Consider the following 26,021-nt stretch of genomic DNA (forward strand, 5'->3'; position numbering starts at 1 on the left):
CTTCACCACTAAGCTAGAGAGCCGCAGGCAGAAGCCAACTTTTCGAAGACCTTGAGGCCGTGAGGCAAAGCGCGCGGCGTGCACGGAAAAAGTAAAGCTGGCTATGAACGTAGAAAGAAGGCGGCGCGGGTCGCTGAAAAAAAGGAAAGCCAGTAAAAGTGCAGTGAGGTGTAGAAAAGGGGCGTGCGTTCGTAACGCACGGCAGCGTGAAGCAGAGAGATGCAGCGGCAAGAAGCGGAGGCGCAACTGCATGGGCGGTTTTGCCGCGCTTGACTTGGTCGCGTGCATTTATTAACTACTGCCTCTTATATGACGCTGAACCCACAGAAAAGAACGCCGTGATCATGGAAAGCTTTGGTTTCTCACGTGGAATCGAACTTGCTTTACTTTTGCAGGCACTCATGTAAATGTGGTACAAGATGTAAACAATGCTGAAAATGTGTTAGCATGTGGTAACTGGTAAGTAATCATCGCGTAAAGGGACAATAAGAGCAGGATGTAAGGTATTTCTGAGTGTTTTATAAACCAACACTTCGCGCTTAGTAAGCAGCCAGAGCATAGTCAGAGCCATGCAATCGCCAACAACTGACATAGTAATTCATTTCAACAGAAAAAAGAAGACGCCGACCAAAGGTTTGTGTCCTTGGTCCATGGTGATTCAGACTACTGAAAAAAGACTTAACCATAACACTGGCAATTTCCCGACAACCTACACAAGATGCCTGTGACGATTATTGAAGCAGATTGAAGCGCTGCTCTTCTAGAATAAATTTCAGTGAAGAAGGCTTCTGTATGAAAGCCGAAACATCTTGTTTTGACACAAACCTTTCGTCGGCATCTCCTTTTTTCTGTTGAAATGAATTACTTAATACCTGACCAGACGAGATTTCGTCAGACCTTAGATTTCAACTGATATAGCAAACACACTGATATAGTAATGATTTTTGCTGATTAGAGCTAGTTTACTATAGAGGGATTTTACTGTATATATTGCCATGTAGTCGACCCCGCAACTCGTGCCACTCACTAGCCAAAAGATAGCTGATTCCAAATATAAATCAACGCCTACTTCCTTCCCCTCCCCTGCATCCGCACCCGGCCCAGGTTCACATTATGTAGTTCCTCGCATGATGGCATGACGACGTGTGCGCAGCTCAAAGCAATAAACGCACAACGATACAGTCACAAAGCCAGCAGTGAGGCGCGACGCAGAAAAGCGGACGTTGTCGGCGGCGGTGTCGCTGGAGCCTAACGCTGCTGCGGCTTTGTCATGCCGTTCGCCCCTGAAAAATCCCGGGAGCACCAGCGGTGGAGGCCTTGCACAGCTTGAGAGAACGGAAGCTTTCCACTTCTCGCAAACGCCACCACGAGCGCTGTGAGTGAGTGTGATGTCATTGTTCATCCTTGAGGAAGCAGAGTCGAAAGTTTCCATTGCAAATGGGGGCCTTCAGGAGCAGTGCGGAGTGATGCCGCCTTGTGGATAGTATCGTCAAGTTTCACTCTTAAGGTGGACCTTAAGCATCTCCCAAGTTTTTGTTAACACCAATCACTCATCTTTCGCAACTGCACGGCGACACAGCCGTGCCGATCTTCTGAAGCCTGCCCTGTGCCAACACGTGTGCATGCTGATGAGAGCAAATTTTTTTTTGTTACAAATCCGGGCAGTAAATTAGGGGTGCAATAATTACACGTGGGTGCAAATTACATGAGTAAATACGTATTTACCCATGCACAAGAGACAAGTGCTCTGCATGCCACCAAATTAGGTACTGCTTTGTACAGTGCCTTCTGAAGCTTTTCAATTCAGCCCCGAGATTTACCAGTATCAGATTACACAGTGTGATGTTTACAAATGCAGATGTGCACTGCGAACTCACATGTAGAAGCCGCTTTATCTCCGTGTCAATAACTTCAGCCGTGTTTGGTGCAAGCTCATTGACAACAATCAGCGAACTGCGATCCTCGTCAAATGTCCTCACCCCCACCTGGAAGACAAGAACGTCTGAGACACAACGCCATTTGAGGTGACAATGTGCGTAACGGAACGGTCAGAGCCACATGCTTGGTCACAAGTGCTTTGGTCTCGCCGTAGCAAGACGACGGTAGCTAGAACAGCAGCCCCTTTGCTTGCTCCAATGGCATATTCCTGCCACAGGGCTCTCGGTTCACAATTTAAAACGAATGAATGATTGACAAGGTTTTTTCAAAAGCCAAAACTACTGCATGGACTATAAAGTGTACTGCAGTAGAGGGTTCCAGATTAATTTTGATGCTCTGCAATCTTCTTATGTGCACCAAAATATCAGAACAGGAATATATTTTTGCAATTTGCCTCCCCTGCACCAGTCACTGCAGCTTGGACCAGCCTTGTGAAACTGTGCTCAGTAGCTGAACACTGTATATCCGCTCGGCCGCCACAGTGGGCAATCCACAACATTTATAGCAGGAACTGGCCCTACAGAGAGAAATCACTGCTCCAGTTCAGCACAAGTACATCGGTAACTGCAGTCTACTCAAAAAGTTAATGGGACACTGAGGACAAATTATTCACGAAAAAACCGTGAAAGATGGGATGAAAGAGAAACTGACAGCACGAGCGCTGAGCATTGCCTGCCTCTCTTTCAACCCAACCTTCGGGCCTCTTTCAAGAATGAACTTACACCAACAAGCCCAACTTTGTACACCTGATACAAACTGAAGCTGACTTATCGAACGATTCGCGTTATATTCTAATGACAAAGATTCTACTTTCAATGAAAACAGCAGAAAAGCCAAAAAATACAGGCGTCACCACCACAAGCCGTTTTCACAAGAAAACTGCGATAGCACTGAGAATGCTTTTGTCTGGATATCTGAGCCTAGACCACAGTGCCAACCACTTCCTGCCAGAGATCATGGAGCATGTGATTCCCCTCACTATCAGCATCGTCATCATCAACAGCCCGAGTTTGAAGTGAGTGAGTGGCAGGAAAAAAATAAACCAATATCAACTGCAAACTTCTCTGCAATGAACGTTTTTTGCTGGTGAACAAACATAAATAGAGCCACCAAAAAAACAGACAAATGGATTTTCAGCAAAACAAAAACTGGATGGAGGCATCCTTAGTTTCACTTCAATCAGAGGCACGACTGGACATAGGTATTTTCACAAGGAGACATTGACATGACACACCTTTTCTGACATGCCCCACTCTTTCACCATGTTGGTAGCGAGGGCAGTTGCCTGCTTCAGGTCACTTGATGCACCTACCATGGAAAGGACATGCAAGAGAACACAAAGTGCACTCTGAGTTAAGAACATCTTGGCTGCACTTGGCATAGTGCAAGAGTTGCAGGGGCCAACAAACAACAATGCAATGATATGCTAAATATGCAAGAGGAATAGGTATCTTAAGAGGTCAATATACCATTGATCATGAATACTATCCCCACATTTCCACATGCGACTGAATGAGTTGCCACAGCTTGTTTGAACTTGAGGTTAATAAGCTTAATATGGCAGTAGATATGAAAAAAAAAAAAACATTTAGTTCCCCACTTTCAGTTAAATAACGCACACTTTTGTAGGAAGGGCAATGAGAATCAGTGATGTTAAGGCTTCAGCTGGCATGCTTAACGTAATATGCAACCTTTATGAGGCGCTGTCTCACAGGCAGAGTGAATACTGTGGTATCGGAGCAGGAGACAGAGCTGCACTTCTAGACCTGATCCCCTCAGACACCAAAAGCGAGCTCAATATGTGCTTGAGTGCTGAGGTCTAAGGAGTTCACATACTGATCTACAAAATGTCTTTAGTCTTTGAAAGGAACTGGCTGGTAGCGTGGCATCGCACAGGGTGCATGCACTGACAGCCTTTCTGCCGCACCTCCTTATCCACACTCCTAACATCTCCTCTCTAATGCACCTCTGCTGATCCTGGTGCAGTTCTATTCTTTCGTAGTTCAGACGATAAGGTAAGTCTTCATGGCAGGGCCACATCAGCTCTAATCCTTCAAGGGCCCAGCTGGGCCTGAATTGGTTATCATTAACTGAGTGCCACATTCTGTTCCTTGTTTAGGACCTGTTCACAAGATAATTTACTAGCACCTAATGATGTTCAGTGTCCATGTGCCACAATAGCTTAAAAAATACAGGTGCATGCTACAGAAACACAAAATGACAGTTTTTCCTCCACCATATGCAGGTAAAAAATGGCTGGTGGCTTAGCATTGCTAAGCATGAAATAGTGTGCTAAAGCACAATTTTTTTGCAGGTGGACATCACCACATACCTCAAAGCGCAACTGAGGTGTCCACTGACCCAAGGAGCCAGTAACCTTCCGTTCGTTTTGGGAAAAGGAAAGGCACATAACTGCCTCAATTTGCAGGTGGACACCACCACCTACTCACAATGCAACTGAGGTGTCCATTGCACCAGTGATCCAGTTACACTTGCAACTCAGCGGCCTCACATGCATACACAGACACACACTGCTGAAACCTAGGTAGTGCAGCTAGAAGTGCTTTCGCACTAAAACAAATTGAACAGCGCATTCCTGAAGCTGCTTTCTTCAGGATAAAACAATTTAGAGCAGCAACATCACATCTTGCACTGACATTTTGAAATACTGCATTTACTCGCATAATTTGTGCACCTTTTTTTCCTAAAATTATGGCTTCAAAAAGGGGGTGTGCAGATTATGCTCAGATTTCGGAAACACATCCTAAAAATCTCTACAAACATCAAAACACGGAATGTATACGATATATTGCCACGTGTAAGTCAACCTCGCAACTTGCACCCATCACTGCTGAAATAAAAAAAGTTGACTTTAATGTGGATGAATACTCCCCCTCCTCCCTAGACCCATGTTGCGTAGTTCCCTGCACGATGGCATATTTACACGTGCACTGCTCAAAGCGATAAGTTAGCAGTGAGAGGCAAATGGAGATACAAGGCGATTAAACGGCGCCCTTGCATGCAGCCCGGCTGAGTAGCAGCCATCAGAATAGCCAATGTTTCAGTAGTTTCGGATTCTGGCACGACACATGCTTCGGAGGTTACCGGAAGTTTGCTCTTGCAGCCGTTCATACGGGAAAAGTGACCGTCGGTGCAAGTGAGCCAGGTAAACGGCAGCTAATTGACCTTTTCTTACCGGAAGGAATTTACAAACAAATTACCGACATTTTTTCTGACACCTCACTCACCTGCGCAGATCTTCCCAAGCCTGCCCTGCGTGCACCCATAAGCATGCTGGCGTGCTTGCACAGCAGGAAGTGCAAAATATGCGAGTAACATTTTAAACAAAATCCGGGTACGCTGGGGGTGCGTAAATTATGCGAGTAAATATGGTATGATTATACGTTGGCCATTCTTTGCCTCAGCTAAACAAGTTTCCTTAACGTTAAATTTAAAGATGACACAAAACTCTGAAAGGACAACAATGGCTATACCAGTGAAGTATCCGAACGGTCACCCATAAAACCCTATGAAACCACATGATCACATAAACATCCTATAAAAAATCAAGGTATAGGATCAACCAGAGCTGAAAGAGCAACTATTCTGGTTTTTAAATTGTAAATGTTTGCTAATACATTACCCCACACACTGAATGCACCTCTCCAAATATCCGTGTGTTTTTTGGGGAGAAAAAAAGCATTCATTATGAAAATAAATTCGCTAGTCACGTAAGCTTGCACTGCATAGCCTCACAGCATGCTTACACAATGTTAACAAATTCCGCACATTTCCAATGACCCTTCACACACAAAACAAGCTCACTCGTCCACAAGATTGCACAGCAAATGTGGAGACTTTTTTAGGACCGTGCAGTGCAACAATCCTTACCTGAAGTGACCTTTTCAGTTCCGAACACAAGCTCCTCAGCAGCCCTGCCTCCCATGAGCGTATCCATTGTTGCCATCATCTGGGCCTTGGTGACATGGTAGTGCTCCTTCTCGGGAATGTATGCAGTCTGCATGGGCATAAGGGTTGAATGAGTCACTAAGGTTTCAAGTGTCAGCCTTCTATATCGAGACACAAGTCCATGGTGCGGAGACAGAGCAATGCTATACCATACAACGTAAAGCTGCCAGAAAATCACAGCACTGCCACACATACAGAATCCCACACCAGAGCAGAGGGAGGCCGTACCGTCCAGCGAATACCTGGACAATGAAGTCCGGTTGGTTGACCGGGCATGCACCGCAGCCGCGGCTGCTGGAGCTCTGGACTAAGGACCCACCTGCTCGACTCAACAATGAATACTCTCAGAAGCCAATACAGTAAAATTTCGTTACTACGAACATCAGATTAACGAAATTTTCAGATTTACGAATTTTTTTAAAATCCCCGCCAAAATGCCTATACTTTCAATGTAAAAAACTTTCAGTACTACGAATTTCAAATTACCGAATATTTCAGAATAACGTATGTAATTTAATCTCGCATTCGTCGCAAAACGCTTCGTTATTACGAAGTTCCGTACCAAATCCCTGAAGCTGACGCCTGTCATCATCATCCGAAGCATCAGCTATGCGCTGGGGAACTCGTTGCAACGGATACAGCCCCAGCGGTATCGCCATCACGCGAGGCGGCGCGAGCTGCCACCCGATACAAAGGGTAAGGCCATTATCCACCCAGCGTGTGGTCACATACGTACTGCGCAGCAGTCTTAAGCCTATTCAGCGCAGTGTCACCACGTCGACAGCGAACGTTAGGATCTGCGAAGTTATCGGCGCTGTGATTGTGTTGTGCATTAGCTTTGCTGACAATGAGTTCTCCTGGCCCCCGCGTTAAAAAGAAGCGACGCCAGTTTTCGCTTAAAGAAAAAGCGGACATTCTGTCGCAGCTGCTGGAAAAAAGCAAGCAACTTGTGCAGGGAGCTTGGCATTACACCGTCAACAATAGCAACGATGTTCCAAGATCGGGACAAGATCGTAAAACTACATCGAGTGTCGCAGCTGGCTCCCTCAAGAAAACGTCTGCGGCTGGGCAACTACCGTGGACAGCGACTTTCGAATTATGTGGATAGCGACAGCGCGGCGGCTACATCCGCGGAGCTCACCACCGAAGACATCGTGAATCAAGTGCGTGAGCAAGACGATGCCAACACTGGATCAGCGCACGAAGAGGAAGAGATTGTTTCCAGCTCGGATGTCCTAGTCTTTCTAGAGAAGACCCGATCATTCCTCGGGCGCTGCAAAGATGTCCCCGATGACGTGCACAGGAAGGTCGAGGATGTGGAGACGTTCGTCCTGCAGCGTTTGTCGTCTACTCGCCAGAAGAAGATAAGACTTTTTCAAGCAATAAATTGTAGTTAAACTGTGCCCAGCGTTATCGTTTATTATTTACTTACCAACACATAAATCTGCTGCAAAGGTACCTAATTTTAGTTCTTGTGATGCATTACTGACATGAAAATAATGGTTTTTCAGTACTACGATATTTCAAAATAACGATTGAAATTCGGCGGTCCCGTGAAGTTCGTTGTAACGAGATTCTACTGTAGCCAATAAAGTTTTCACTCGCTCCCAATAGCTAGCATTCTCAACAAATTTTCTCACATCTTCTTATTACGTGTCGTTTCCATATCTAACCGCCAAGCAGATGTAAGCATGAAATGTTAGCAGTTAACTAGTTGTTTAGTGCAAGTTTTTGCCGTGCACAGAAAATTAGCTGCATTAGTTATACATCCTGGGGTCTGTGTTTTCAGGCAGACAGATCCAATATTTCACAAATGCTATCTTACACTGCTGAATTTGGCCAAAAAGCTCAGAATTTCAAAGCTTCAAATTCCAAATATGTGGCTAGCTTCTTCTTAGTCCTAAGGGCTAACAAAAAATTTGCCTAATTTTGCAATTTCCGCTTCTTTTTCTTCATTTGGTGCGATACACTCTACAAGCAAAAGACACAGCAGCCTTGCTAGCTCCCACCAGTGTATGGTTTTTGGCTACCATTGGGTGCCAATAGATCTCTTTCTTCAGCACTGCTAGGACAGGTAGACTTCAGGAAGGACAGGCTTTCAAAATTCACTGGAATGTCTACTTCAAACTCAGTACTGAACACCACGATTTTTTCATGTTTCAAAGCTAGAAGTGTGAGCTACAATACTGTAGTGCAGGGATTCTCTATCTTTTAAAACAGCTTTCAAATGGTGTTGATGAACCCTTTGTGTTCTGGCTTCTGTACCTTCTTGCTTGACTTGCATGCAAAAAGAACGTGCAGACCCTCGAGAAATGCTCAAATTTAACTACTAATAATGAGAGGATGCGTAGTGAAATAGCCTGCTATGAATAAGGCTCCTAACTTTCTGCGGTGGAAAATTTTGAATATCGTGGATGTAGAATTAAGAACCTGTGAAATTTCGCGGGAAGTACAACATGCATTAAAAAAATGTGCAAGTTTCTTTTTCAAGCACATGCCTTAAATGCTACAGCGATCCCGCTTTTAAAATTGAAGGTGGCTGTTTTAACTCAGCATCGAGTAATTTTTCCGGTTATCTTCACTCAAAGAATGGCGCTTCTTTGATACTAGACCTCCATAACAAATGAATGAGCCCTCTGTGTCAACAGAGTTGATTGTGATTGGTAAATATTTGAAAGACTGGCAGAGAGAGTGTTGGGGACGCTTCTTCCAATCCAACCAAGGGAGACAAAATGTCGAAATCTTCACCTTGTTCGTCTCGCTCAGAAAGAAACTGTGCAAGGTCTCTGTCACTGGACTTCAGTTCTCTAGCAGCAGTTTTCAGGGACACTTGAGACTCAGAAGCAAAGACTGGCGATTCTTGACAAAGTCTAGGCATGCCTGCAAACTCAGACCTTTTATCTTGTGGAAACCTGACCTACAGCGGATCTTCCTTTGGCTATGGTCGGCCAAAAGGGTTGGGGTATTGTTATTTTATTATTTTTTTATCTTTTATATACAATACTGCCAGTCTCGGTAAGAGGCCGTAGCAGGTGGGCAATGAGTCCAATATAAAGTTCAAAGCCCAAAAGAGAAATGACAAGCAGATCAACAAAAGAGAGAACATTTAGAATAAGTGTTAGATAACTACTAGTAGCTACTAACTAACTACTAACTACTAGTAGCTAATAGCTACTAGTAGGCAGGTTACCAAGAATACCTTGAAGATTCAGAACTATAAGAAAAAAGAAAACAAGTACAGCAGCAGTCGTTCATGCCAGCCAGCATGCTAGTATTCAAAGTATTTAACAATAGGAACTAGAAGAAAGCGAGAAAGAAGGAAGGTAACTGGTGACAATAGACAATGCAATCAATCTTAAAAATAACATAGTATCAAGAGATGTCAATAATGAATTGTTGGGCAGTCATCTGGTAAAATGTAGGACTATTGGCACTTTACTGATTCTTGTTACATTCTACTAATCTTGAGGCGAAGGAAGATAGTGAGTATGACATGGTAATCGATGGATCAATTTGATTCCATTCGCTGATGGCTAAAGGAAAGAAAGAATGCTTGAGAGTGTTCGTTCGGCATGAGTATTCAGTTAGCGTGTGCGCATGCTTGTGCCGGGATTGCCGCGACTGTGAGAAGGATGCATATTTAGACACATCTATGCTGTAGCTGTTGTGTAATATTTCTTTAAAAATTTTCCTGTGGTTTCAGACTCCCTGTTGTGTTATATTCATGCAACTTAGGTAAATGAGTCATTTCCCCAGTGTTCTGTAGTTCCTAACCATAACTGTATCGAAAAATGAGAATTTTGCTCCCAGTACGAAATCCTGTAAAAATCCTTAAATTTTTTATTTTTTGTGGAATTGCAGGAAACTGGAGGCCTTAGCTATGAGCAATAATAGTATGATTAGCCCCAAAATAAATTGGGTAAAGGAAACTAGGGTCTGAAGAGCCCAAAAAGCACACCCAAGGATCTAAAGGGTTCTTGTAGAGCCCAGTCTTTTGAGAACCCCTGCTGTAATCAAAGGCTCTCGAATAACACTGGTCACCCAGCATTCTTTAATGACCATCAATATGTCCACTCTACCCAGATGAGACGCAGTCACTGCAATAAGGTGTTGAACCCACGATACCACGCATCATGCCAGACAGCGACAGCCGCCGAACCATTGCAATGCGCTGAGAGGGCACTCACATGTCCCAGCGAGGGGCCCCTGGGTATGATGGTGACTTTGTGCAGTGGGTGGGCCTCCTTGGAGTAATGTGCCACCAGTGCGTGGCCACCTTCATGGTACGCCGTGATCAGGTTCGCCTCCTCGTCAGGAATGCGTGACTTGCGCTCGGGCCCTGCGATGCATCACAACATGCACTTCCTGTTCAGATTCAAGTAAAATGCTGTAAGGTTCACTACTTTCCAGCAAACACCAACTCTAACCAGTGTTGGCAGTATCGCGTTACAAGTAACGGCGTTACCGGTAACGCGTTACTTTTTTCGGTAGCTTAGTAACATACCCGTTACTATTTCAGAACTATAACGTACTTACGTTAACGTGAGGTGTCACGTAACTGGTTACTTTTAATTCAGATTGTTCACCTTCTGCCCCTTTTTCAAAAAAAAGAGCAGACCAACTAAAGTGATGTTGCAAATAAACAAAATGTACACGTGCTCTTGACGACCCTTGTTGCATGCCAGAAAACACCTGACCTTGACAATGCGACCAACTAAAAAAAAAATACAGAATAGCCATAAAGCAAGAAACACGTGCACGAACACACTATCACACACTTACCTTCACCTAGCTCCCCTTCCCAAACCACTCACACATACAACTCTCTAAAGTGTGGAAGCATGCCGAGCATTTTGGAGCACCACGTTTTTCAGAATTACTATATATTTGTTGAAAGTTAAGCAATGTTTTCTTTGTGAAGTTAGAATTAATTATGAAGTGTCATTTTGTGTTAAATGTCACATTCAGAAGTGGCTTCACCATGTGCCTTAGAGTTAGAAGCCATCACATGTAACTATAGGCCACTAAACACTGCTAAGCTCCTGCACATTTGGGCAAAGTATTCTGGTTAAATCAGGATTTCAATTAAAATCAGTTTGGGCTAGAAGTTTTATGTAAAATATGAGCTTTATAAAATTGTTATCGTGAGTTCTTGCTGCGATGATGCACTAATTAAAATTTATGGCCATGGAGTAACGGAAAACTAACATGCGATACTTTTCTTAGTAATGGTAACGTGTTACATTTTTTTGTATCTAACAAAGGGCGGTAACGCATCCCTTTTTTCTTAGCGTAACGACTAACGTATTTAGTTACTTTTTTTCGGTAACGGCTACAACACTGCCTCTAACCTAGCTGTACAGCTGTGTCATCCTTGTGTAGAGCGCTTGGCCAGTGCACACCAGACAATAAAACTGTATTATAGAGCAGCTGATGGTTTTTGGGTAACGTGCTTGGCAATGCCTATATGGTGCTACGTCCGCAGTAGCCTTACTTCTACAGCCTAGCAGTTGCAGGAAGGTGCCAGTTTGTTGGCTGGGTAACATGCCACTTGCATGCTCTACTCAAGTGCGACGCGGACCGTACATAGTAACTGTAAAAGCTCCACTACAACCACTCCAGTGACAATGATAACTTCTTTTCATTCACTCCTGGCACGAAGCCTTTATGTGAACAAATCGGCACATTTTTCACATTTTTAAAAGCACTCATGATTGAAAACAAGCAACAAAAAAAAAACACTCATTGCAGCCTTACCAGAGCTACTATAAAATGCGAATTGATTCATCTTGAAAATAACTATTTGCATTCATTTCGCACGCCTGTCTGGAGATGGTTCAAACCAATGTTTTTCAGATTTCAGCCCATTTTAAATGCACCCACATTTGTAAACATTGTAACTTGTATAAGAGGATTTCATAATGTTCTGGTTGCATCCACAAATGATGACGCAGACCTGAAAGGGATAAACCTACAAGTTCCACACACCTGTCAAGCAACAGTACCCTGTAGGCCAGAGCAAAGATGAAGGCATAGTACGCACCCATGAGTACCTTATCCCGGGCATTCTCAAGGTAGCGCATGGAAACGGCTGGAGCGGCATCAATGGCTGCCCTCAGGGCAGCCTGGTTCACCACGTTCTCAAGGTCTGCACCAGTGAAACCCGTCGTCCCACGTGCGAGGACATCAAGCGACACATCGGGTGCAAGCTTGACCTTGCCCAGGTAAAGCTGCAGGATCTCCTTGCGACCTGCCAGGTCCGGCACGGGCACCTGGACTTCTACGTCGAAACGACCGGGCCGCAACAGTGCCCTGGGCAATCAAGCGTGCCAACTTGCAGCCCTTCAAAGGCAGCTCCAAAAACCCTTCAGGCCACAGATATTTTAAAGAGCAAGCACAGAGTGTAAGTTGCGTGCTCACATTCGCGGAGGCCGAAGGGTCCAGGCCTTTGCTTGTAGAACAAATAGTTTAGCTAAAACCTAGTTGACAGCTTCACACAAAAGGCAATATGTACTACACACTCCAAAAAAAATGACATTAAGGTAGGTCCTTTGATACAACTTCTTACATGACCAATCAGACTTGACATTGGCATCACAGTGCACCACCTCCAGTTTGCAATACCCTCTAAATGCATGGCACGCAAAGTCAACGCAGCCGAGAGGGCGGTTTGGCAGGTTTAACATCCCAAACTGGCATGTGGGCTACGAGGAATGCCGTAATGCAGGTCTCCGAGAAATTAGCTATGCAGCAAAAATTACAATAACTCTTAGCCAACCCTTAGGCAGCAAATTAGAAGTTAGCATTAGAAGTCAGCATTAGAAGTCACTTAGCCCTCCTTTGCAACTGTACAAGCCCGATTATGGCACGCACAGATCAGGGTGGAAGCCACCTTGATCTGTCTAACGTGCAGTGCACTACAATGCATGCCTCTGATGATAACTTTTCACATCACTTCGCCTTCTCTACTCTTGATCGCATTAGAAAATTACTGCTGCTGTGGTTTCATTACTCTACACTGCAGTGAAGAACAGCCAAGGATGGCGCTACAAGAGAGAAAAATGGGGTCCTTCCAAAGTGAGGCAAAGTGTCGTTGGCACACACCAATAAATTTGCGCACAAAACGCCTTTCTGAATGCACACCTGGCAGCCTTTTTAATGATTTTGCCGTGAAACAGAAGAATTACAATCTCGCAAAACAGCAGGAAACGCAATGCCATACTCACTTGTCAAGGTCGTCCCTTCGGTTAGTAGCGCCAAGAACAATAACTCCCTCATTCTGCCTGAAACTGCACATAAAACAGAAGTGAGAACATGGCAAGTGTGTTTCAGTAAAAGGAAGCGAAAAGAAGAAATGAGACAAGACACAGTGCACTCATATGTGCTGGGGCATTAATAGCGCACAAACAAGCACGGGACGAAGAGGAAGCGACACACACAAGCAGTTGCATTCAACTAGCATCTGCTGAGGAGATCTACTTTGGCATGTTTTCCTTCTTTTCATGTTCTATCTTTTCCAAGGTTGCAAGAAGTACACCAGTACTGCATACCTGGCCAATCAGCAAATTCCATTTGAATTGAAGACATGTGCTTGCATGAACCACTTCTTTCCATCTCATCTCATTTTGTGCAATATTAATGCTTTAAGGTGTTGAAGACTACCCCCTAGCCAAATCAATGAACTTATAAAGTTTCAAAAGTGTAACATAGCCACTGCATGACAAGGATTTCACAAAATTGAAACAAAGAAAAAGGTGCCCTTTAAAGTTTTTTTTCTCATACAAGACATTAAAATCTGCCAAAAAGACCACACACACAACTGATATCCAGCATGTCATACCCATCCATTTCTGTGAGCAGCTGGTTGATGGTCTGATTCGCATATGGGTGCAGCACCGAGTTGGTTCTTTTCGCTCCCACCGAGTCGATTTCATCTATGAACACCACACAAGGAGCCCTCATCTTTGCAGTGCCTGGAACCAACATCACAACCGCTATTAGTACAAACAGCCTCACAGAAACTGGAGAGTATATATACATGCCAGCACCAACCGCATGCGAAAGCACCGCAGACATGTCAAATGCTGTTTTCAAAAAAAAAAAAAAGAGGAGCTCTAACCAGACTGCAACCACACCAAAAAGACACATGCAAGAGTCTTCGTTCATATGGTTTGATTTGTATTTTGTGTGGACAATACAGTCGACTCTCGGCAATTAGAACTCGAAGGGAACTGAAAATTTCTGTTGATTTATGTCGATTCAAGACCATAATGCTGATGAGACTGCATCAGTTTGAATAAACTAGTCCAAATTATATGAGAGTCCACTGTACCCATATGCAGTAGTACAAATAATCTGCATCGATGCACATTTACCTACGCACCTGCATATTTCTGCATTTGTGGAGAACTTTGCATGTAACGTCAGCGCCAAATTAAATGAAAACAGAGTAACTGATACGTCAACACAAGAAAAAAAATATTAGCCGCCAACGAGGAAATACAGGTTGTCGCTATTAAAACTTGCAAAGAGCGGTCTTTACAACTTCAAAGTGAGAATCAAATGCGCTAGGGCATTCAGTTTCGCTCAACTAAGATCTCATTATGTTGCTCACGTGTCGATTGCCTTACTCATTTTTCATTCATTTCGTTCAAATTTCATTGTTCACTGATGGTAAATATTTGATGGTGATTCACCCGGCTGCCTGAGCATTTAACAAGCCCTCTGTGCTCAGATTAAATTGAAGTTTCTGTACCAGCTGAAGCTAAATAACCTTAGATCTGATTTGACACATGAGAACAATAAACAGTATGCACAAAAGCCGCCACGATGATGTAGCCAACACTGGCTAGCACTCACTGAAGAGATCCCTGACCCTCCGTGCCCCCTGGCCGACCAAGATCTCATCAAACTCGGGGCCCGCCGCGTGAAAGAAGGGGACGTTTGCCTCGCCAGCAACAGCTCGTGCCAGCAAGGTCTTGCCTGTCCCAGGGGGCCCCACCAGCAGCACACCTGCAGTCAAGGCACAAGTTTTTTAATCACCAGCAACACTAAACTGAAATGACTTGTAAAGAAATGAAGTGTTTTAGCTATTCTTCCAAATGAGTACGACTCTTCGTTAGTCATTTTTACACCCCACCATAAGCAGTGCAGGGTAGCAATTTGTTAACAAACCTAAAAAAAATTATGTACACGCATACCTTTGGGCAGCTTGCCCCCAAGGGAGGAGAATTTCTCTGGGTTTCTCAGGAACTCCACAATTTCTTGCAGTTCCTGCTTGGCCTCATCAACCTGAAAAGAAGAGAGAGAATGAAAAATAAAAAGCACAATAACTCGAGTTTGAGGCCCGCTTTAAGACAGAGAAACCAGCAAGTGTTGAATGGACAAAATGAAGACACTTTATGCAGTAATGAGGCTTTCCATAGCTATTAAAAACAGAGGTGATTACTCTTTTTGATGTCTCTGGAAAAACGGAAAACAACACCTAGTTAGTAGGGGTGTGCGAATATTCGAAATTTCGAATACGAATCGAATATGTTTGATATTCGATTCGTATTCGAAAATTGATATTCGGGAATTTCCGAATATTCGAAAATTCCCGAATACTCGCCAGTGATTGTACACTGCGCATAATTTCATAAATTCGACTGTGGCAAAACCACAATATCTGGGCAAATTAGCCGATAATTGAGTTAAAAATTCCAGGAAAACAATACAGAGGTCCTATCCGCTTCCTTTTCCGCTGTTTATCACGCGGACCTACCGCTCCCCGACGCCGCAAGGCTTCACCTCGTGAGTATTTCCCCTAGTGGGCTTTCCCACATATCACCCGTGCTGCGGACAAGATGGCCGACGGCCCGCTTCAAGCAATCACGACGCGAAATTGCGCTCTTTTTTTATTTTTCGGTAGTACGTTACATATTTAATGCCCACATTTGAAGCATGCATCCTGCCACCTTCATAACTCTTCCAAGCGCGACTTCTGCCATCCCGCTTTGTAGACTACGCTATGCGGGAAAGCTGACTTGTGGAATGCCGATGGAGCCTCCTGAAGGGGCGTGTCGAGTAGTCACAATAGGGCAAGCGACCGTTAAAATCTCACCTATTGCATGGTGCATTGTAACCTACACACTTCTTTAGCGGGCGTAACGGCAGGCGTGGCAACAATCGGAAGGCCTCTGTCGCTAGGGTAAAAAATAGCCTGGCTGTGTAGTTTCGGTTTCTGAGCTTCACCGCTGCCCCGCGGCAACTTAAAATGTCGGCCTGCGCATTCGCCGACAGTCCAATCCCAGCTCCGCGCGGCTTATTTCTTTTTCCTTTTTATAAACCGCCGCGCTGCTCCGACGCCAGTGTGTGCTGCCCGGCCCCTTGCTTGCATTCGTGTTGTTCTTCCAGCACTCCAAAACGGGTGGCTTGTTACGGGCTTACAGGTGTTAGCGCGATGGAGCCGCCTCATAAGGCCTTACTGCGTCTTCAGCATTTTCGGCAGCATTTTTTTTTTTCGGGGCGGCGCGGGCAATTTTATTAACAGAGGCCTTCGGATGAACCGGGCATTTCTTCCAGTCCCTTAACACCGAATGAATGAGGTTTAATAGTCATCATGCTATTTTTTTGTTGCCAGTCTTGTCATTTTATGGATTTTGTTTTGCATGACCTCATTATAGTTTGGATACTGTTATGCTGTCTAATCAAGTAGTATACATTTCTGTGCACATCACGTTTTTTTATATGGTACTGAGGCAGTCTAGTTTTGTTTATTTTAGTTGCAAAGGCCATACACTATTTTGAAAAAAAAATGAGGGCAACAACGTTTGCTTGCTCATCGTTTTCTGAAATTTTTTTTGTACTGAACAGATATTCAATATTCGATTTGATATTCGAAGCCATTTTTTTCTTCATATTCGTATTCGATTCGTATTCGAAAGTTTCAATATTTGCACACCCCTACTAGTTAGCCATCAGCAAAACCACAGCAGAGGAGCGAACAGCAGTGATGCAGTGTTGAGAGCTTCACAAAATGCACTCTCTAGGGCTGCAATAGTTCCAAATCTGCACAAGATCCAAGAGGCCCATTAAAGCATTTTTAAAGCTGCAATTAACACCTGCTGCATGCACTGGCATGGCGGTTCTAGCCAGTTCGACTGCATTCATCACAAAATGCACCGACTTTTCGAGTCTGTTCCAAGCATCTGAGGCAATTTAGCTTTAACATTATACATTCCACTCCCAGTTATCAGCACTCACCCCCTTGACGTCATCGAAGGTTACATCGATGTCCTCTGGCATCACTTCATTTGTGGTCCCTATGAGAACTCTTCTGAATGGACCGCCTGGAAGAAAAGGAAAGTTCATGACAAAGTGGAGTGGTATGAGGACGCCCAGAGATCAATGAATGTAAAGTCCAGAATGGCCCATTTCGCATATATAGGCAGGCTATCGTGTCATACCCTTAAAGGGCAACTGAAGAGGCTTTAGAATTCGATGAGTTTAAATGGGCCGAATGTGTGAAACATGATGGTAAAGCCTGCGAAATCGTTTTGAGCTATCATTTAAAATTGGTGGTGTAATTGCCAAATAAAGCAGCGTCAGCGTTCAGGCTTCTCTGCAGTGCTCAGTGACGGGCAGAAGCCCCGATAATGACGTCCCGTACGACTGTTCTTTGTTTCCAGCGAAGAAAGGGCTGTTTAATTTGTGGAGTTTAACATCCCAAAACGACCGAGGCTATGAGGGATGCTGTAGTGAAGGTCTCCGGAAATTTCGACCACCTGGGGTTCCTTAACGTGCACTGACATCGCATAGCCCACAGGCCTCTAGAATTTCGCCTACATCGAAATTCAACCGCCGTGGCTGGGATCGAACCCGCGTCTTTTGGGTCAGCAGCTGAGCGTCATAACCACTGAGCCACCTCAGCGGCTGAAAAGAAAGGGTTGTTTCATAGAAAAAAAAAGCTAGAAAATGAAGCTCACGAAGCATTGCTTGGCGGCAACGGACGCCGCAAAGCAGCGTGCAGATGAAGACAGCAGACATCTGAAATTTCGGCGACAATGACATCACTACGAGTTTTCCCGCATTCCCCAATGCAGTGAAGAGAAGCCTGAACATCGTCGTGGTTTTAATCGGTGTTTACGTCATTATTTTAAATGCTTGTGCAAAAACACTTTGCATACTTTACCTAGAAGCTTCCTAGATTGGAATCCTTCAATAACCTCGAATTCTCAAAAAACCATTTCAGCTTGCCTCTAAGGTGGAGCTTAAGTGTCTGCTGCAATTTTTTAAGCAGCACAACCAAAGCCACAGCAGCAAGGCTTTGTTCCCCACATCGTGCAGCTGCAAGCAGCTTCAACTAAGCATAGTAGAGCAAACTAACACTGATAACATAAGTGCACTGATTCCATCACAAGTACATCAACTTCTGCAACAGAACCAAAAGCAAAGTACAAATGGAAAGATTACAGTAGACGGCTTGCACTAGGCAACTGATGCAAATGGAAACACAAGTGTAATCTCACCAGGCACTTTTCTAAATTGCCTTCTCTCAATGGCTCCCAGCACCACAATTCATAAATCACTATGTGTAGCAGTAAAAAGTGGCATAATAAATTATCCCAGAAGTAAATGGGTGATGAGCATGTCTTCATTAATTTGTGAGCATGGATAGTACAACCAGAAACCCACTGCCAGTGGGTTCCAAAAATCACAGAAGTAAAAATAATTTCATGCACCAGCTCCTCACTTCCAAAAAGGAAAGTTCAGAAACTCTTAAAACATGTCAGCTGCCCTTCAGTGCTTGCATACGAAAATTTTGTCAACAAGGAAAGCACCTTTGATAAGGCCACAGTTTCCTGCACACTAAGATGACGTGTGATTTCATTTATAATATTAGTGCAGAAACCCTAAAGGCAAGTTTTGGTTGCCATGCACTGCGACAGCAACATCGGTGGCGCGGGAAGGCCATTATTGCTTTTCTTTTTTTATTGCCAACCTAATGAATGCGCCAGATACCACCTGTATAGCTTAATTTCATAACGTCTATTTAGCCAACGGCTTGGGCCACTGGTCGAGGCAGCATTACATAGATTACATGCAATCTATAAATATTGTCTCATGCAAGCAGAGTAGAATCCTGATAAAACGATTCTCAGGATGTCGCAAATAAATTCGTGTCATCCAAAACGAACAAAATCCATATGCACAAGCATGGCAAATGCATTCACGCACATCTGTTTACGGCTGACGGAATCTATTTACGGCCTCACGGCCACAGCTCACAACTCGCGGTGCAAACAATGCGGCTGGCAATTGCAATGTCGGCGCGATATGCAGGCCGCGCATCGCCCGGTCGCTGCTTGCAGTGCGAAACACTGCGTACCGCACGACTAGCGACTGCGGCGTCGGAGATGTACGGGCAGTGCTTACTGGTTGAAGGTGCGATCATGGTTCACACGTTTCTACCAACTGTAGTAGCGCAAGAGATTGTTCAGAACCTCTGAATGAAATTCTGCACATTGTATGCAATGCACTCCGGCTGAGGAATTTTACAAATTATCATCCCGAAATTCGTACCATCCAGTTCATATCAACGAGAATCTACTGCAGTTCACACAAGAGCCTATGGCATCACCAGGCACTTTCCTTTAGTTTCATATTTTGTACCAAAAAAAAAAAAAAATCTCTACAGCACAGCCAAATGCTTCAGCATTGTCTCCTGCAGTTTTTTTCTACGGCACAGGGTCAAAACTGAACTCCACTGTAGTGTCTCTTCAAGAATCCCAGAAAAAAAACCAGGAACTCAAAACGAAAACCAAACCAAACTGGCATAACAGGTTTTGTTTTTTGCTGCAACACTCTGCATCTTTAGAGTTTGCAAAATCAAAGGAGGGTCAAAGTGACAAAAGAAAAGAAAGAAAAAGCTTTTCCTGGTACCAGAGAGCTCACCCATGAAGGAGAAAAGGATCGCCAGGATCAAAATGATGCCCAGCAGATCACGGAAGATGTTGAACACCCGAAGCTTGGTGCTCGTCCGAGCCTTGGGATCGCAGGCCAGGTAGCCTTCAGCAAATGCAACCTGCCCATGCCATAAGCAGAGGTAAGTCTACTATGACTCATTTCAGGCACTGATGCCTCATCTCAACCCCGTAATCATTATCATCATTATCATCAGCTACATCCACGCAAGCAAAGGCCTCCCCTGCTGATTTCCTTAATGCCAGCTGCTGCCGTGCCACCCGCTCATAAGCTGCGTAATTCCATTCTCTCGATGGTACCCTACCCCACCTTCCGGCTTCACCTTCTGTCCTGTGTTACAGGCTTTTTAAATGCCAAGTTTGGCTCAAAAACAAATCAAAATTCAACCTAGCGGGAAACACACATCAGGGGAGATGGTACAAATAATTTGCATGCTGTTAATTTTTGCTGTTAAAGAAAAAAGACGAGATAGTTTTTTTTTCTTGATCACGAGGATTCAAACTGCTGCCTTATGCATTCTAAAACTCAGTGCTAAACCAGTGTGCCACAGAACTGATGGCAACAAGTCCTGGTAATTGTGCTATTACCTACATTCATAAAATTTTTCCTATTTGCAACCACGTAATTCTTTAGACAGGCATTAGAACGCAGTGGCCCTGAGCATCACTGTCACCATCTGTGGAACTGTACCCCTGAGAAAATGGAGTTATGCGCCCCAAGCTTCATCTTATCTGCTTACTCAACTCTCCACTGCCCCACTTGCTATTTCTACCTTCCCATAAAACTCACTCCGTTACCACAAGGTACCATTAGTTCTAACCTGCTCTGCTCTCCCTGTCTCTTAAACTACCCCGGTAAGTCCCATAAACCAAAAGCCAAAACATGACTCTGTTGCACTTCCCACTTTAGAACTTGAGCTGGCAGTTTCATTTTCTTTTAAATGTAATTTACTTAGCGTGCAAGGCTAACCGCATTAAGGAGCCTTTATCAAAGGAGCAATGTAAGAGTACAAACTCAAGGGGCAATGTGAAAGTGCTCACCCTGAGCCTTTGCTGCTCCTCCGTAGTGAGATTTTCATCAGACAGGAGAGTCTTGAGACGCTCATTTTGCTCAGCTTCCGAGTGCACTTTCTGCTTGTCCTACATGAATAAAAGGAGCAGCCATTGGCAAAATTAAGAAAAGGAAGAATAAAAACACTAATAGACAAGAGCAAAAGCCAGATTTCAGTGAGAAGAGCTGTCGTCAACTTGGTTTCTTTTTATTCCGATACAGCAGCAGTGCAAATGCTAATGAGGATCAGGGAACATAATGTGAAATCTGCAAGCATACTCTGGACATTCCGTTCCTCTTTCAGTTGGATAGAGACACAGAAGTCAGGCCCACCTCCTCCAAACACACGCACAACACACTGAATAAGGTCAGTTGGGCTGACTTATTTCTACAAGAAAGACGACCATTGCATTAAAGGTCACCTCAGCTGTGCAGATGCGTACCTTGTCCTTTCTAGTCCGGAGACCTAAAAACCGCTCATTGAAGTCGGGCGCCTTCATCACAAGGGCTGGGTGGACATCCATAGCCTGCCTGCTTCTCGTCTTGAACCCCCGAATTTGGTACGGCATGTGCACTGCAAAATAAAGCAACACAAAGACAAGACCTTTAAAGAACCACCAATTTTTAGATTTTTTTTCAGGACCGAGATGAGGAGAGTTGTACAGTAGAATCCCAATGATACGGAAGCTCACGAGGTTGTAAAAAATATTTGTAACAGACGAAATTCTCATTGCCAAGAAAAAAATCTGTATGCTAAAGCGTGAGAAATGCATTAACACAAATATGGTCATGGCTGACAAGATTTATTTGCGGCCATGCACCACTGCTCAGCGCTCGCAATGTGTACTGCAAGACTTGTGATAGCGGTGTTGGCAGTCTGCGCTTGCTGCTCCAACATTTGTATCAACTATAGTGGCACAGAAGGGTGTTGGAACACTAGAGTCTGTGCACTGTCTATAAAGTATTTCAGCCGAGTAGTTTTGTGCATCCGTGCCATGTCAAAGTTAGCGTCACCAGAGATTGCACCATCGGGATTCTACTACATTATGTTGTAGCTGAGTGCGTGCTTTTGTGTAAGTGCCTGCAGTAGATAGCTTGATGCCCTCTGGTGCTATAAAAAGGAACTATACTCCACAACTTTTTCTGGCAGTGGAGCAGAGGCTATGAAACCAAAATGCACCCATTCTTCCTACGAAGCGGAATATAGTCCCCGCTTGCAGTTTTCTCTTAAAACATAGCGTATTGTCAATATTCATTATTTAACGCACATTTGGAACACAAATACCAACTTTCAGCATTAGAAAGTCAATGTATAAAAAGTTTCCTTGATTGGAACGAATTTGCTAAGCATGTATTGTTACAAGAAGCTTCCGTAGATGGCGCCAGCTACACCAGCAACAGAGGAGTGCAGCTGCCGCAAAGAGGTCAACGCGCCAGATGGCCAGGTGCACCATCGTGCGGCCAAACTACCAGGTTAAATGAGACAGTTACGGATGCTCTGTCCATGAAACATTCCCTTCAATGCCAGAAAATGCTGTTGCCGAGTGTAAATGACCGACTCAACAGAAAAAATAACAATTTTCCACGTCAAATTAAGGTTGCATTGTACAGATGGCTTAAGCTGTGAGGTCCTGCTGTAAACAGCAATTCCAGATGGAGCAACCAGGTGTAACAGGTGATGCCAATCTTGTACTCCTATCCCATTTCTTGCTGCTGCACTTATCTGTGACTCAATTTTTCTTGGCACAACCTAGATAGCAATGGTGACAGATCCGTGCCATGTTTTATCGCCCAAGTTTGCCTCAATTTCACTAAATTCACTGCCTGAGACCTACCAAACGCCGCACTTTATAATATTTTGATCAATAATGAAAACCATGTAACCTCGTATGCCACAGTACCATGTCACAGTACGTTCCAGATTTAATGTGTTGCACTCGTACTCAATATTCAGGCCCTTGTGTGTACTTTTGAGAGCAGCAGGCTAGGCATTCACTTTAAACATCCAAAGAAAAAAGACAAAAGAACGCCAAACACATCAACACTCTTTGCTAACAATGACCAACAAGAGTAGAACTTGAGTACAGCGAAGCAGAGTACTCACGTGGCCGTGGCAGTAGAGGTGATGCAATTTTGGATGAACAGGCACTTCCACCCAGCAACAGACAGGACAGCAATGGAGCGCTTCTCCTGAGCTGCTCTTGTGAAAAACCTGAGCGTGAGCAAAACAGGCCAAGTTCCTGTTCATTTTCCTTGCATCACATAAGCTGCCGAATAGTGACATCTTGGCACCAACTATAGTCCAGTTCACTAGTTGGAATTATCCTTATATATGTCCTTACGGGAGAGCAGAGCTGTAACCGCCAAAAATACTTTGAAAAATGGACACTGCTAGTGTTCCAAAAATGCAGGACATTGTCATCGCCATCATCAGCCTAAACTACATCCACTTCAGGGCTTAAAATCTGCCAATATGCAGAGTGAAGTACAAATAAGATTAAAGCACCCCCCCCCCCCCCTCCCCCGGTTTTTTTAAAGTGTTTTCCTGTCCAAACTTGCATTTTGAAGAATGGCCTTTCCCCTCCCTTCACCTATTTCTCTCTCTCTTCAATTACTTCCCCTTGTCTTCCACCTCATGCAACACTTTTAAATCTTTTTCACTCCTACACTTTTTTGGCTTAATAAAATTGACACCAAATGCAAAGACCAATTTAGTGTGATATTTTTGTTTTTTATAATTATCTGTGTACCTCTAAACCTAAGCTGCCACCTTTTTGCTACATAGATTTTCTGTTGTAGTTGCTTCTGCATTGCAGTGACTTCTTGCTACATTTGTATTTACATATAATCTTTCATGCACTGGAATGCCCATAAAAATCCCCAATTACTGCACACTAAATGTTGTCTGCATTTTGTATGGCCTCAGGCTCATTGGCCCATTCATCTACTACATTACTGTTGGTAAAGCCAAGCTGTGTGACATAGGTTGAGAAACTTTTACACAGCAGTGGTTTCAGGTGCATCTTCTATTCACTTCATTCATTCATTTATTCCTCCTGGTTTATTTCCATGTCCTGCAAGTCCCACCAGAATTAAACACAGTGGGGGAGCATGAACTGAACTAAACAACAAAGGTAAGCATGTACACAGATAAAAAACGTTTAGTCTCAAGTGAAATGTCTGTCTTGACACCATCACCACAAGCATTATTAGCCAAGTTTCAATTTTGAAATGGAAAGAACTCCTGGTATAACGAAAAGTGTCGTACCGGGCATGGCCACCATACCTTGGTCAAAATCCTAAATATCCCCACTCCACCCAATCTGCCTTTTTCGTGCGGCCTCTTTGCGCATGCGCACGTCTCTTCCTCTGCCTTCGCCCAGCTCCGCTGATTGAAAACAGACCACCAGTTTCTAGTATGCATGCAGACATCACGATGGTTACAGGTGCAGGAGACAGATGGTGGCAGCTGGCAAGCATGCACCTGCCACTTTGCATACACAGTTGGTGTTTCATAGAAGTGGGTTGTGCCTGCGTCAACAACGTCCATTTATTTTCAACCAGTTTTCTGGGCGACAGGCAAATTATCCCGCACTCTCCACAGGGTGCCCCATCTTGCGAAAAAGCAGCTCTGCAGCTTCCACGGCAAGACCGTCTTCACTGAAATGATTCAGGACCTGGACAATAATCTAATATCTTCTCCTTCATATAGTTCTGGCCGAACTGACCACCACAATAAAATCCGATTACCATTCCACTGCACTAAAGCCTGATCTCAGTTTGTTATTCCCATGACTATACTTGATCTGTACTTCCTCCTCAGATTGGCGACCACTGTTCAAGATAATGAAATATTTGCCAATTTAGCTAGCACTGTTTACTGAGGACTGGCCTACGACTGCATTGCATTTTCTTGCCGCTTTTTTGTCTAGTTTGTGAGAGAGAGAGAGAAGAGAAATAAGAAAAAATGTTCCAATGCCGCATCAATACACGCCAGAGTGCGCTTTTGAATCTTCAAATTGCAAACAAAACTCACCCAACACAATATAAAAGCATACAGCTTGTGCGCGGGACAAGCCGACCCTATATTATATAACATGGGGCTGCGAAAATATAATGGCAGCGCCCGAAACACAGAATGCTATAATGGAACAGTGAGAGGCAGCAAGAGCTTGGAAAAGTGGCGAATGCTGACTGACCGAGCCAAGATCGCTGCAGCAGCTGCAGGGGCCCTGAACTAAGAGCTCCATCTATGCATGACCAATGTTTTTCTCTTTCTTTCTCTCACCAAGGCATAAGCATGTAATCTTGCATCTCACAATATTTCACCCACTCTCCTCTGCAATGCCCCCCGCCTTGAAGGTGACATAAACAAACCAAATTGTAAATTGTGGGGTTTGAAATCCCAAAGCAACACATGGGCCTTGAAGGACGCTGCAGTGGAGGGCTCTGGATTAATTTAGACCACCAGGGATAATTTAATGTGCGCTAAAATCACATAACACACAGGCACCTCCTGCAATTCGCCTCAATTGAAACGCAGCCGCCGTGGCCGGGATCAAACTCGGGTCCTCCGACTCAGTAGCCGAGCACCCTGACCACTAAGCTGCTGCAGTGGGTGCAACATAAATGAGTATGTGCTGTAAATCAGGGTTGACATATCAAACAAGCTACAGCACAATAAAGCAGCAAGCCAGAAAGGCAAGGGACTTGCCATTCTTGTTCTCGAAGAATGAATCCGTGGAACACCAAGAAACAAGCCAAGGAGATCTGCGTCTCTTGTGCCTAAATCCTATGCTGGAGAGTGCCAGCCGTTTCAGCTGTGCTTCAGACAAAGAAAGCCTTGCAACTTCCTGCAGGCTAGACTTGGAGAGCCAGGAAAGCACCTAGATAAAGAAAAAAAAAAGACATTTCCATTATAAGCAAAGTAACAGGAAATTGTATTACACGTACATGAACATCCCATTCAATATGTAGGCAGTGATCAAACTAGATAAAACATTTTAAAAACAATGTCCATAGAAAGTGTACAGTCCTGCAAGTTGTAGGTTTCACAATAAACACTGCATGATAAGCTACTGTTTTGTGTTTCGTCGCAC

The 26,021-nt window shown here is 44.2% G+C and overlaps 1 protein-coding gene across 6 annotated transcripts in view; it reads right to left on the bottom strand.

Annotated features, from left to right (window-relative positions):
• The window catches only part of YME1L (ATP-dependent zinc metalloprotease YME1L), a 43,094-nt gene that overhangs the window by 12,639 nt on the left and 4,434 nt on the right, over nucleotides 1-26,021 (bottom strand). For 3 of the 6 annotated variants that reach the window (XR_013315611.1, XM_077668721.1, XM_077668723.1), the window contains exons 3-17: nucleotides 25,637-25,808; nucleotides 23,027-23,134; nucleotides 21,366-21,496; nucleotides 20,913-21,011; nucleotides 19,843-19,972; nucleotides 17,152-17,237; nucleotides 15,108-15,198; nucleotides 14,767-14,919; nucleotides 13,748-13,880; nucleotides 13,134-13,196; nucleotides 11,951-12,219; nucleotides 10,095-10,246; nucleotides 5,830-5,956; nucleotides 3,173-3,246; nucleotides 1,878-1,985 (exon numbers count right to left, since the gene is read on the bottom strand). Coding sequence is in view for 4 of the 6 variants with exons in the window: in XM_077668721.1 (XP_077524847.1) it covers nucleotides 1,878-1,985; nucleotides 3,173-3,246; nucleotides 5,830-5,956; nucleotides 10,095-10,246; nucleotides 11,951-12,219; nucleotides 13,134-13,196; nucleotides 13,748-13,880; nucleotides 14,767-14,919; nucleotides 15,108-15,198; nucleotides 17,152-17,237; nucleotides 19,843-19,972; nucleotides 20,913-21,011; nucleotides 21,366-21,496; nucleotides 23,027-23,134; nucleotides 25,637-25,808 (1,896 nt within the window). In the remaining 2 variants the exon portion in view is untranslated. Of the gene's footprint in view, nucleotides 1-1,877; nucleotides 1,986-3,172; nucleotides 3,247-5,829; nucleotides 5,957-10,094; nucleotides 10,247-11,950; nucleotides 12,220-13,133; nucleotides 13,197-13,747; nucleotides 13,881-14,766; nucleotides 14,920-15,107; nucleotides 15,199-17,151; nucleotides 17,238-19,830; nucleotides 19,973-20,912; nucleotides 21,012-21,365; nucleotides 21,497-23,026; nucleotides 23,135-25,636; nucleotides 25,809-26,021 lie in introns of all 6 variants that reach the window. The other 3 variants (XR_013315610.1, XM_077668720.1, XM_077668722.1) reach the window with 1 other exon arrangement.

Source organism: Amblyomma americanum, chromosome 6 (genome assembly GCF_052857255.1).
Source record: "Amblyomma americanum isolate KBUSLIRL-KWMA chromosome 6, ASM5285725v1, whole genome shotgun sequence".
Classification (NCBI taxonomy): Eukaryota; Metazoa; Arthropoda; class Arachnida; order Ixodida; family Ixodidae; genus Amblyomma; species Amblyomma americanum.